The sequence below is a fragment of the Ranitomeya variabilis genome, chromosome 2 (assembly GCF_051348905.1).
Source record: "Ranitomeya variabilis isolate aRanVar5 chromosome 2, aRanVar5.hap1, whole genome shotgun sequence".
NCBI classification, from domain to species: domain Eukaryota; kingdom Metazoa; phylum Chordata; class Amphibia; order Anura; family Dendrobatidae; genus Ranitomeya; species Ranitomeya variabilis.
The window spans coordinates 416,100,814-416,113,402 of NC_135233.1; the positions used below are offsets into that span (position 1 = coordinate 416,100,814).

Below are 12,589 nucleotides of genomic sequence, written 5' to 3' on the forward strand. Positions count from 1 at the left end.
AGATTCTCCTGAATCCTCCCTGGCCGTCCATTCTTTAGACTCTCCTGCGTACTTCCCGGCCATCCTGTCTGTAGATTCTCCTGCATCCTTCACAGCGGTCCTGTCTGTAAACTCTCCTGCATCCTCCCCAGCCATCCTGTCTGTAGAATCTCCTGTGCATTGTGTCCTGCCCGCTGTGCATGGCGTTCCCTCCTTGGCCGCTCTGCATAGTACACGGTCATCCCCCTCGGCCTGCTGTGCACGCTACATATTGACAGCTGTGTGTGCCGTGCATAGGCAAAAAGCTGCCAATTATTGATTGGTTTATACAGAGTTGATGAACATGGAGGACGACCTGGCAGGCGACAACCAGTTCTCAGTGATTATCTGCTGATGAACCTCAGTAGTCAGCCCAGTACTGACACGTGAATGGTACCTGAGGCCCCACATCCTGCTGCCAGCAGATTCAAATTTCTGCACCAGACAACGTGGAAAGCATCAGCGGCATCTCTGAGGGAGGGGCGCTGATTTCCTGGGTGCCTTGATCTCCGGAGAGAGGGGTACTGTTCTCATTTCCTGGGGTGGAGGGGCCTTGATGTCGGGACGGGGAGCCCCTTGTGTTGGGGGTGTGTGGAGGCCCTGATGCCCTGTGGTGTTGGGGCCCTGATGTCCTGGGTAGAGATGAGCGAACGTTTCAAGGTTCGGTTTGGATTCACCAAACGGACCGCCGTTCGTCGAACAGTTCACTGAACATTTCGACGAACGTATCCAAACCCCATTGGATTAAATGGGAGGCAAAACCAAACTCATAGACCACTCCTTAAGGGATAGCAAAAAGCTTCCCAAACAGTTAAAATTAGGGGCAGACACCATTAATAGTGGCATTAATTGACCCACAGTAAAAATTTGCAAATGGCACAGCAGCAGTCAGCCATGGTCCATGTATGAGGTATCAGGGTCTAGCTCAGGATTTTCAGCTTGAAATTTAAGCTTTAATAAAGACCTGCTGGTTAACAGAGCTGTGTAAGCCTTCTTAGCTGGGAGACCTCGCACCTCATGCAACACCTCCAATTTTTTTTTTATTATTGTTATTGCAGCCACACTCAGATTGCACAAACATCAGTTTCATACAGTAATATTGGTAGAAAAATGTAAGAATAGTCACACAGGTAGTTGACTTAAAGTGCAGGCCTGCCTGTTTGGGAACCATACTTATACAGGCAACCCACCAAATGGAGACCCAACTTGGCGTCTCCTCATTTAAAAAATAATTGTCACACATCACTGAAGTGGCATCAATTTCCAGAGTAGAAACAGTATAATGGGGCTCTGACACACCTTCCACCACTGGCAACCCACCAGATGGAGACGCAACTTGGAGTCTCCACATTTCAAAAAATTGTTTGTAGCAACAGCAGGCACAGAAGACACCGCAAAGATGGCACAAACTGCAGTAATGCGAGATCAATACAGCCCAATCTGTGACTGGGGTGCAAAAGTCATTGGAGATCCATGATTTGTTCATTTTGATGAAAGTTAGGCAGTCTAAGCTTTGAGGGGACATCTGGATGCGCTTATCCGTCAGGGCACCACCAGCAGCGCTGAAGACACGTCGTTGGCTGCTGGGCATGACAAAACCTCAAAGGCGTGACAGTCAAGCTCTTTGATATTGAGCTCCAGATACTCCTGCCCCATCCTCTCCAGTCGTTCACAACGTGTCAGACTTGTACCTGCTGGTGCATGGACTGGTCTAAAAAAATGTGTTAAATGACTCACAGAAATTGCTTACATGCCACTTATGCTGCTGCTAATATTTTGGCAATGATGCCTTGACGTTCCCGGGGTTGGATTTATAGAACTGGGAGGCACTCTGTGTGCCTCCCTGCTGTCTTGGGGAAAGCCACTGTTAAAGATTGTCTACGAGCGTATTTCGATACTACACCATGTGTGCATCTCTTTCCGGGGGAAAGCTTATGGCTAAATTTACTCTTGTACCGTGGATTTAACAGTGGCAACCCAGTAGTCAGCACTATTTCTAACCCTAAAAATACAGGCATTGTGTTGAAGATAGTGGAGCAAGAAGGCGCTCATGTGTTGGGCGCTTCTATGAGGTCCAAGTCCATGCTGTGTTGGTGGCAGGGTAACACTCAAGATTGCTTCCTACATCCCCTCCCTCCAACCACGGACAACAGAGATCAGATCATTATCCTCTTCATCTCCTGACTGTTGCGCGTCCATCACCTCGTCCTCAATTTGTTCCTTGGCTCCTGCACCTTCACTATCAGTTTGTCTGGTTCCATGAGCTCCCCCTCGATCGCTGTAAGCCACCCTACCATGGCACCCACCTGTTCGACATTACAGAAATTTGAGATATTGTTATCCCTTCTGCTTCCTCCTCTGCTTCCATCTGTTCCTCTGGGCCCATCACCTCCTCACACAGACTATTCAAAGTGTGCTCCAACATGTAGATGACTGGAATAGTGATGCTGATAACGACATAGTCAGCGCTAACCATCTTAGTAGCCATTTTAAAACCGTGCAGAAGGGTGCAGAGGTCCTTCATCTGTGTTCATTCCGCAAGCGTGATTTGCACCACATCCATGCTGTGTTGGCCCTGGCTATGCAAAAGGACATACTGTACCAGGGCTCGTCGCTGCTGCCACAGTCGCTGCAATGTGAGAGGAATTCCACCATGTCAGAACAGCGCTAATCAAACGGTTAACGATAGGCTGGAAGACCTCTGTAGCGATGCAAGTTAGTGACCTGCGGGGTGAGATCATCGGAGGTGAGCACACAGCGACCGTGCTTTTGCAGACGCGCATTGAGGCTGGGATAGTGGTGGGGAAATTGTTGTACCATCAAGTTTAAGAAATGAGCCATGCAAAGCACGTATGTGAGGTTGCCCCGGAGTAGGGCCGCCACCAGGTTTGCACCGTTACCGCACACGGCCTTCCATGGCTCCAGGTTTAGTGGAGACAGCCATTGATCAATCTTGGCCTGGATAGCTGTCCACAACTTTTGAGCTGTGTGACTGTGAACTCCAAGATATATTCATTTTAACATTACCTTATTTTGGTGAGCCCTGGCTGCACAGTATGGAGGTGGTGGGGATTCTGTCTGCACTGCCCCTTGACCGCCTACCCCCAGTGACCAGTCAGCGAGATGTAACTCCCTGCTCATGTTTGCTTGTCCAGGTGTCAGTGGTGAAATGCACCCTGGCAGACATAGATTTTTTCAGGGAATGGGTAATGTTGGTGACATGCTGGTGTAGCGCTGGTACAGCTTTCTTAAAGAAGTAATGGCTACTGAGCAACTGGTACTGTTGGACTGGGACGGCCATCAACTTTCAGAAACCGTCTGTATTCACCAGGCAGAAAGAGAGCATTTCCGTAGCCAGCAGTTTGGAGATGGTGGAGTTCGAGCTCATAGCTTTGCCATGTGTAGGAGAAAACATTCTTTTACGTGACCACAACTGCAGGACCGAGGGATGGCTGCAGTGCTGAGGGCGGAGAACAGGACAAACTGCTGGACCGTGACTAAGGTGCAGGCGGACATGTTCTGGTGGATTGAGAAAGATGTGTTGTGGTAGGTGACACAGAATCAGCAGTCATGTCTACTTCCATAACAGCTGACCGGCTCTCACTCTCCCCCACTGTGGTGGGTAAACAATTGTAGTTTCTGCGGCCAGAGACCTGTGTGTGAACTCTTAGCATGGTGACGGAGGAGGAAGGAAAAGCAGATAGAGTTGATGGGACGGTCGGTGGTTGGCAAGGCCCGCTAGTCCACATTTTAGCGCAGTGAGATTCCCACACTAAGGCATGTTGATCGCAAATGTGTCAGTTCATGCATGTAGTTGCCAATTTACTGCAATTTTTGCCCCTACTTTGTTTTTTTTTTCAAATCTGACAGGTAACGTGTGTGGGATCATCCTTTGAGGTCTCACAAAATGCCCAGGCTAGGCAACCCTAGCACACACGCGACCGGTTCTGGCCACAGGCAGAGTTGGGGCTGAGGATGCAGTGCTTGTGTTTGTTGCATCACTTTTTCTGTGTGGGAACCCGCAACATAACCTCCTTATCTTAAACCTCCTACACCTCCTCTGTTGAGCTACTCAGCTGCGTAGCTCTGGATTGACACCAAGTGGGATCCACAACCTCATCGTCATCCTCTCTGTTCTTACACTCCTCACCCTGAGAGTCACCCTCCTCCTCTTCCTGCCCTGACATGACCGTACGGTCCTCGTGCGCCTCTGGTATCTGAGTCTCATCAGAATCACCTCCACCCTTGGTAGTTAATGTCTGGTGATGAGGGTCTGGATTCTGCTTGGGCCCTATTTCATCAGATCCCGAGTTCCACATGAAAAATTTTTGGGCATCGGTGCAGATGCTTTCCTCCCCTGGATTCTGTGATTCTTTGGAGCAGACCTCTGATGCCCATGGAATACAATGTGTGAGCAGCTCTTCAGAATGGTCCATCTGAGGTTCCCACAATCAATTGAACATTTGGAAATTTTGCACTTGGGGAAGGGGGGGCAAGGGTGATTGGGGCGCCTCCTCTGAGGATTGTAGTGTGTGTGGTGTTAAGGTGGAGGAAGAGGAGCAGAGGCCACTTGATGCAGTGCTTGCCATCCACTTTAGCACATGCTCTTTCTGAGCCTCTTCTACAAGTTGTACCGCTGTGCAGCTGCCAAAGAAAGGGAGTCAAGTATCCCATCCAGTAACAGATGTTGTCAGTGGTCTTTGGATAGGACAAGACGGTGTTTGTTCAGTTGAGCTTTCATTCACATTAACACCTAACCCAAGTACACGTCAAACACCAAGCCTATTCCCCCTTCCACCACGACCTCACTTTTCCCAACTCATGTTGTATGTAGCCTTCCCCTCTTGTAACCTGCTGTTTCACAACCTTTGGCCCACAGCTGTCAGTCGCCTGTCACTAAATGAAGAATCGCTATCTATGTTCTTAGATGTGTGCCTGAACAACACTGTTATGCCTAATGATGTTTAAGTGGAAATCTGGCCTTTCGATTTGTCTCTGGGGGCTTCCAATCACTAATGGGGCTTCCAGAGACAGCCACACAGGTTTTGCATAATCTACTTTGATGCTGGAAGATTGATTTCACACAGGATAAGTTCACTTTCAGCAGCAGCACTAACACAGGAGCGACTTCTGCACTGTGACACTGAGACAATGGTGCCAGCAAACCAAGATGTCCGCTTTCTGTATGGCCAGGAACATGTGACTTCGGCAACCAATCACAGAAGACCTTGTGTCATGATGTTGTGGATGGTCTCCTTGCCCTGATTGGTTATCGGAATCAACATACATAAAGTTAAGTGGAAAGAAATTAAAGCGCCGCTCCTGTAATCTCTTCAGACGCTCCTTTATCCTCTCTGTCACCCCCTCTCTTCATCAAACACGTCCCCCCGTCCACACCGCTCATCATACAGCACCACTGTCCTAGCCAAAGTAATAACAAAATCACAATGATTTACTGAACTGTGACCAAATTTTGCCGACTTTGAGTTAAAATGCTCGGGAAAGCGAACACGAATCCGAACGTGCTAAGTTCATGCAGAATTTGAGATTGGCAAACGTTTTCCGAACACATTAACTCATCTTTAGTCCTGGGGTGTTGGGACCCTGATGTCTGGGAATGTGCCCTGATGGATGGAGGAGGGCCCCCAATGTCGTGGGGGTGTGGGATCCCTGACATGTTGGGGCCTTTATGTCCTGGGGAGAAGGCCCTGATGTCTGATGCCAGGCCTCTCACTTGATGACACTGGATGTCAGTGTGACTGTCGTTGCAGGTTGCTGAAGGACGCCCTAAATGATCCGCACTACGGGCTCCGCTATGAGCACATTCTCGGTGCCCTCCTCTCTGTTGTGGGTAAAGGTTTACGGCAGGAGCTGGAGAAGCAGACCAGACTCACTCAGCTGCTGGGCGTCGTGGCCGAAAAAGTCAGAGAAGCCAATGGTTCAGGGCGACAGGTGAGCGCTGCTGGGGCAGCACCATGTGACTGCTGTGATGTCCATCATCCGCCTCACTCTGAGTGACAATGGCGTGTGACATGCCAGGAGCTCAGTGGTAATGTGGTGACCATAGCCATCTCTGGCCATGCTCACGGTCTACGTGGTGAACATGTAACCACTGCAGCCTATCGGCAGCCTCAGCAATCACATGTAAGTGCTCTCACCACTCAAAGGAGGAAGCAATGATGGCAGTCACATGGGCGCATGGGACGTCTACAGTGGGAGCCGCCCTGACCCGCAGCAGTGTATCGGTGCCAATGTGTGGTGCATCCTGTGGTTTACAGGTCGTCCTCCAGGAAGGGATGGAGCGAGTGCAGCTGCTGTTCAGGAAGAATAAGATCCGCCTGCCGCTAAACCCCAGCATGGAGGCCAAAGGGCTAAATGTGAAGGTAAGCGGGGGGTTAGAGCTGTGCATGGGATGCAGCGGGCTGACCTATGTGTATATATGTGGAGGAACAGCAGGCTGACCTGTGTGTGTATATATGAGGAGGAGCAGCAGGCTGACCTGTGTGTGTATATGAGGAGGAGCAGCAGGCTGAGCTGTGTGTATATATGAGGAGGTGCTGCAGGCTGACCTGTATGTATGTATGAGGAGGAGCAGCAGGCTGACCTGTATGTATATATGTGGAGGAGCAGCAGGCTGACCTGTGTGTATGTCACTGATCCCCTACGTGGTGTCACTTATTCGTCACGTGCCTGCTCTCACACGTGACTTGGGGTTGTGCCTGCAAGGGTTAATCTATCTCCCCTCTCTGTCCAGCATTCAACCTCTGTCCTATGCTGTAATGGGAGCATAAATCACACACCGACCCAGGCCACATACCCGCTCATGCACGCTGCCACCACTCATCGAATACACGGGCGATGAGTCCTGGAAAATAATAATACTAATAAAAATATGGCTATCACTCATAAGGCTCACACACCTTAGGCTATGGATTCTTTTAGAACATTCAAGGTTCAACTTAGTTTTATACTTTAATAACAAAAGGTTCAATGCTTACAATAAGAAAAACTGATAAAAATATGATAATAAAAAGACATACAACTTATGCAAAGCAGTATCAAAATAAACAGGAGAAACTTACAGAAATCATCTAACTGGTAGTTGCTTTCTGCTCCCTGAGGGGGGTGAATGGAGTTGGTGGAACACATCAGCTTCTCAGGCTGCCCTCACATGTGAACACAATTCTCTGTTGTCTGCAGCCTAAATTTATAACTTTGGTCTGGAGGTCAGGTTTCTAGACTGGCCCCTCAGGTCAATATCATAACTGCTGCTTGTTTGATTGGGCCACGGCCGCGCCCCCAATAAATACATTATTTTCTCTTGCGATACTTGTGAAAAGGTTCTCAGGAATAAATGCCCTCCGGCCGCAATTAGCATCTCCCCTCCAAGTCCTAGAAGGTGCCAAAGGTTCCCTTTCTTCTTGGCCCTAGCTAGACCACCTGGTGAGATAGGGAGACACAATGTCTACTAATCCCAAGGAAGTACCTGTTAACACCTAGGTGCGACTTGCCTTCAGGACAGATGTTACATTATCACTAGGCACACATATAACCCTAGACATATGCCACTACACACATATATATACACATATTTCACCACACCTCCCTCCTTATGAACGTGCATGGGGGTTGACTTACAGGTCAGCTCCCGAGCATGTATCTGGTTCTGCCCCATCTTGGCGAGAGAGGCCATCACCATTGCCGTGATCGACTCCCTTCTTATGCTGAATTGTGAAATCATATTGCTGAAGTATCAAACTCCATCTAAGCAATTTCCCATTGTCTCCAACTACTCTGTTGAGCCAACTCATTGGGTTATGATTTGTGATCACGGTGAAGTTGCGCCCATAGAGGTATGGTTGCAGCTTCTACAGAGCCTGCACAATTGCCAAACATTCTTTTTCAATGGTGGCATAAGCCACTTCTCTGGGCAGGAGTTTCCTGCTTAGGTTCAGAATTGGGTGTTCCTCTCCTTGGTGGCTCACCTGGCTGAGAACTGCACCTAGCCCATAGGTGCTGGCATCTGTCTGCACTACAAACCGGCGAGTGAAATCTGGGGCCTGCAGGACGGGTGAACTAACCAATGCCGACTCTGGGCAGGAAATGATTCCTCACACTGAGGACTCCAGGAGACAATTTTAGGAAGTCTCTTCCTGGTCAGATCAGTTAACGGTTTGGCCAGAGCACTGTAGTTTGGTACAAACCTCCTATAGTAGCCAGCCGTTCCCAGGAAGGACAGTACCTGCTTCTTGGTTCGCGGGGTGGCCCAGGTTGTAATGGCTTCTACCTTCCCTGGCTCAGGTTTTAGCAGTCCTCCCCTCACCCGGTGTCCCAGGTATTGTACTTCCCGCATGGCTACCTGACACTTCCCTGGCTTAACAGTAAGACCTGCAGTTTTAAGCTTTTGCAACACCTGCGAAAGATGTACGAGGTGTTCCTCCCAAGAATCACTAAAGATGGCTATATCATCAAGATAAGCGACGGCAAAACCATCACATCCTTCCAATAAGTGATTGACCAATCTCTGGAAGGTCGCAGGGGTATTCTTCATACCAAAGGGCATCACCAGAAACTCAAACAGCCCGAATGGCGTTATAAAGGCAGACCTCTCCTGAGCTTCTCTGGTCAGGGGTACCTGCCAGTATCCCCTACTCAGGTCCATGATGGTAAGGTACGATGCCTTAGCTAGCTGCTCTAACAGCTCATCTATCCTCGGCATGGGGTAGACCTCACATGTAGTCAGTACATTTAATTTCCTGTAGTCTACACAGAACCGGGTAGTACGGTCCTTTTTTGGAACAAGAACCACAGGCGAGGCCCAGGCACTCTGGGATTTTTGTATTACCTTGAGTTTCAGCATCTCCTCTACCTGTTCCCTCATGTGTGCCTTCACCTCTGCTGACACACGGTATGCAGACTGCCGTACTGGGGGATTAGTACCAGTGTCCACATGGTGAACTGCTAAGTGTGTCCTCCCAGGCTCCCCTATGAAGACTTCGGTGAACTCGCTGAGCGCCCCATCAGCTCAGACCTCTGACTGTGGGATAGCTCAGGGTTAAACTCTGCTGACTCCAGGGACTCCATGTACTGAGTCCCGGCCCCCACATCCAGTAACAGATCAGCCTCACCCTCTTCAGGCAGGCTACAGACAGGTAAGACACAGGCCTCCCTGGCATGATGAGCCTTCAACATATTCACATGAAATATTTTCTGACGCTTTGCATGCTCATCTAGTGTCACCACATAATTAACATCATTCAGCCGCTTATGTACAGTATATGGTCCCTCCCATGCGGCCTGCAATTTATTCTGTAACATAGGGACCAACACCCAAACCTTCTGCCCTTCCTTGTAGGTCCTCAGTCTGGCATTACGGTCGTACCAGACCACCTGGTTGATTTGGGCCTGGGTCACGTTCTCATGGGCCAGGTTGCTCAGTTTTTGCATTCTCTCTCTGAGTCGCAGTACATATTCGACCACTGAGACTCCAGTAGTTCTGGGGTCATCCTCCCAACAGTCCTTAATCAAATCATTTGGCCCCGACCCTCCTCCCATAAACCAGTTCAAAGGGGGAGAATCCAGCAGATGCCTGGGGTACCTCTCTGCAGGCAAACAACAGATGGGGGAGGTACCGCTCCCAGTCTCTCCCTTCAGTCTCCACCAGCATTTTGAACATTTGCTTTAATGTTCCATTAACATGCTCGCAGAGTCCGTTGGTTTGGGGATGATAGGTGCTGGCCACGAAATGCGGTACTTGTATTATTTCACAGAGGCTTTCCATCAGATCAGACATGAACTGGGTCCCCTGATCGGTCAACACTTCCCTGGGGAAACCCACACGAGAGAACACAGTCAGTAAAGCATCCGCCACTTTGTCTGCTCGGATGGAGGACAGTGCCACAGCTTCCGGGTATCGTGTAGCATAGTCCACCACTGTGAGGATGTACTTTTTGCCAGAGCTGCTAGGGATTGCAAGTGGCTCTATGATAGCCACAGCCACTCGCTGGAAAGGTTCATCGATCACAGGCAGTGGTATCAATGGAGCTTTCTGTATATTCCCGGATTTTCCAACTCTCTGACAAACTACACATGATCGGCAGTAATTGGCAATATCTGTCCCCATCTTGGGCCAATAGAAGTTATGTGTCAGGCGAGCTTTAGTCTTTTGTATTCCAAGGTGTCCGGCCAGAGGAATTTCATGGGCAATCCTCAATAATTGTTCCCTAAATGGATAGAGGACGATCAGCCGCCTTTCATAGTCCCAAGATTCTGTAGTATCCGTGGGGATAGTCTCTGTATACAGTCTGCCCTGGTCCCAGTATACTCTCTCTTTGTCAGAAGCAGCAGGGGGTCGGTCTGCAAGACATCTGAGCTCCTCCAGACTGATATCTGTCTGCAGGGCCTCCTGGAAGCTCTGACTGTCAGGGTATGTGCACACGTCCGGATTTCTTGCAGAAATTTCCTGAAGAAAACCGGAAATTTTCTGCAAGAAATCCGCATTTTTTTTTTTTTTTTTTGGCGTTTTTTTTTCCGTTTTTTTCGCGTTTTTTTTAGCATTCTGCAAGCGTATTTAGCTTGCAGAATGCTAAAGTTTTCCAAGCGATCTGTAGCATCGCTTGGAAAACTGACTGACAAGTTGGTCACACTTGTCAAACATACTGTTTGACAAGTGTGACCAACTTTTTACTATAGATGCTGCTTATGGAGCATCTATAGTAAAAGATAGAATGTTTAAAAATAATAAAAAAAATAAAAAAATGCTTATACTCACCCAGACATCTCATCAGCGGCGTCCGTTCCTATAGCTGGTGTGTGTGCGCAGGACCTTCCATGACGTCGCGGTCACGTGAGCGGTCACATGACCGGTTTCGCGACCAATCACAGGACCGCGACGTCATCTCAGGTCCTTCACCGCACACCAGCTATAGGAACCGAAGCGGCAGCATGTACCTGAGAGGCGGGAAGACATCGAAGGTGAGTATATCACTATTTATTATTTTAATTCTTTTTCTCATAGATTGTAAGCTTGCGAGCAGGGCCCTCATTCCTACTGGTATCTGTTTTGAACTGTGATTTCTGTTATGCTGTAATGTCTATTGTCTGTATAAGTCCCCTCTATAAGTTGTAAAGCGCTGCGGAATATGTTGGCGCTATATAAATAAAATTATTATTATTATTATTTTTTTTTGACCAATTATATGGTGCCCAGTCCGTGGAGGAGAGTCTCCTCTCCTCCACCCTGGGTACCAACCGCACATAATCTGCTTACTTCCCGCATGGTGTGTACAGCCCCGTGCGGAAAGTATACAGATCAATGCACTCCTAGGTGTGCGGAATCCCCGCAATTCCGCATTTTTAATGAACATGTTGCTTTTTTTTCGCGATGTGATTTTTTCGCGGAAAAAAATGCAACATTTGCACAAGAAATGCGGAATACACTGTAAATAATAGGAGGCATATGTTAGCGGTTTTTTTCGCGTTTTTATCACATTTTTATAGCGAAAAAACGCGAAAAATACTGAACGTGTGCACATGGCCTCAGCCTGCAGGCCCTGGCCTAGTGTGACTGCCAGGCCCTGGTCTGAAGCTGAGTTTTCAGTGTCTGTTATCAGGGACCTTGGTGGGTCTGCCATGTATGGAGGCTCCGGGACCACAGTATGGGCCTCCTGTCCTGGCAGTTCTGTCTGAGACTCATCCTCTAATCTCTGGGCCTAAGTCTGAGCCGCAGCCTGACTCCGGGTCACAGCTGCCACATAATTACAGTCCTGTGCATTGGGACATTTTCCCTCCTCGCACGGGATCTCAGGTGGGTCTCCTTCTTCCACCTTTTCTGCATCATTTACTTGCAAGGGAGGGACATAGTGGGACACCATCCTCCCCTGGTCCGTGCCTAGCAACACATTGGTGGGAATAGCCTCTGATACTCCCACTTCCCTCAGTCCTTTCCCTGCTCCCCAGTCCAGGTACACACGGGCCATGGGCACGGCAGGGCTGACCCCTCCAATCCCGGTTATAGACATAGTCTTTCCTGGTATGATATCGGCAGGGGTTATCATGGCTGGACGCACCAGGGTCACCTCTGCCCCAGTGTCTCTGAGACCAATGGTGACTTTATTGCCAACAGTGACAGATTGGCAGTTCTCATTCGCCCTCGCATCAGAGCCGGCTACAAAGAGGACAGACTGTGGGGGCACAGATGGCTTTGTGGTAGTAGTTGGGCGTTTCTCCCTATCAGGGCAGACAGCGCTAACATGTCCCACTTTGTTGCAGGAGAAGCCCCGGCGTGCATCACCTAGAGAATGTCTATTCCCCAGGGCCCCATAGAAGGTGGGCTTGAACAGCACTGGTGATCGGCCAGCAGAGGGAGAAGGGTCCCCCTTTGGCTTGCCTCCCCTCCAGCTGAATCCCGATGGCTTCTGCACCTCAGGCATCCTGTTAGCCACATAGCAGTCCGCAATCCTTGCAGCCTGATCCGCAGTTTGTGGCTCCCGATCATACACAAATTGTCGTACATCCGTGGGGCACATGTGAAGAAATTGATCTTTGACCATAAGATCCGTTAAGTCCTCAA

At 49.2% G+C, this 12,589-nt stretch overlaps 1 protein-coding gene across 7 annotated transcripts in view; it reads left to right on the forward strand.

Moving 5' to 3' along the window:
- Nucleotides 1-12,589, forward strand: part of PIK3C2A (phosphatidylinositol-4-phosphate 3-kinase catalytic subunit type 2 alpha) — a 241,093-nt gene that overhangs the window by 216,745 nt on the left and 11,759 nt on the right. For all 7 annotated transcript variants that reach the window (XM_077286575.1, XM_077286569.1, XM_077286576.1 and 4 more), the window contains exons 19-20: nucleotides 5,790-5,970; nucleotides 6,297-6,401. In XM_077286575.1, coding sequence (XP_077142690.1) covers nucleotides 5,790-5,970; nucleotides 6,297-6,401 — 286 coding nt within the window. The remainder of the gene's footprint in view (nucleotides 1-5,789; nucleotides 5,971-6,296; nucleotides 6,402-12,589) is intronic.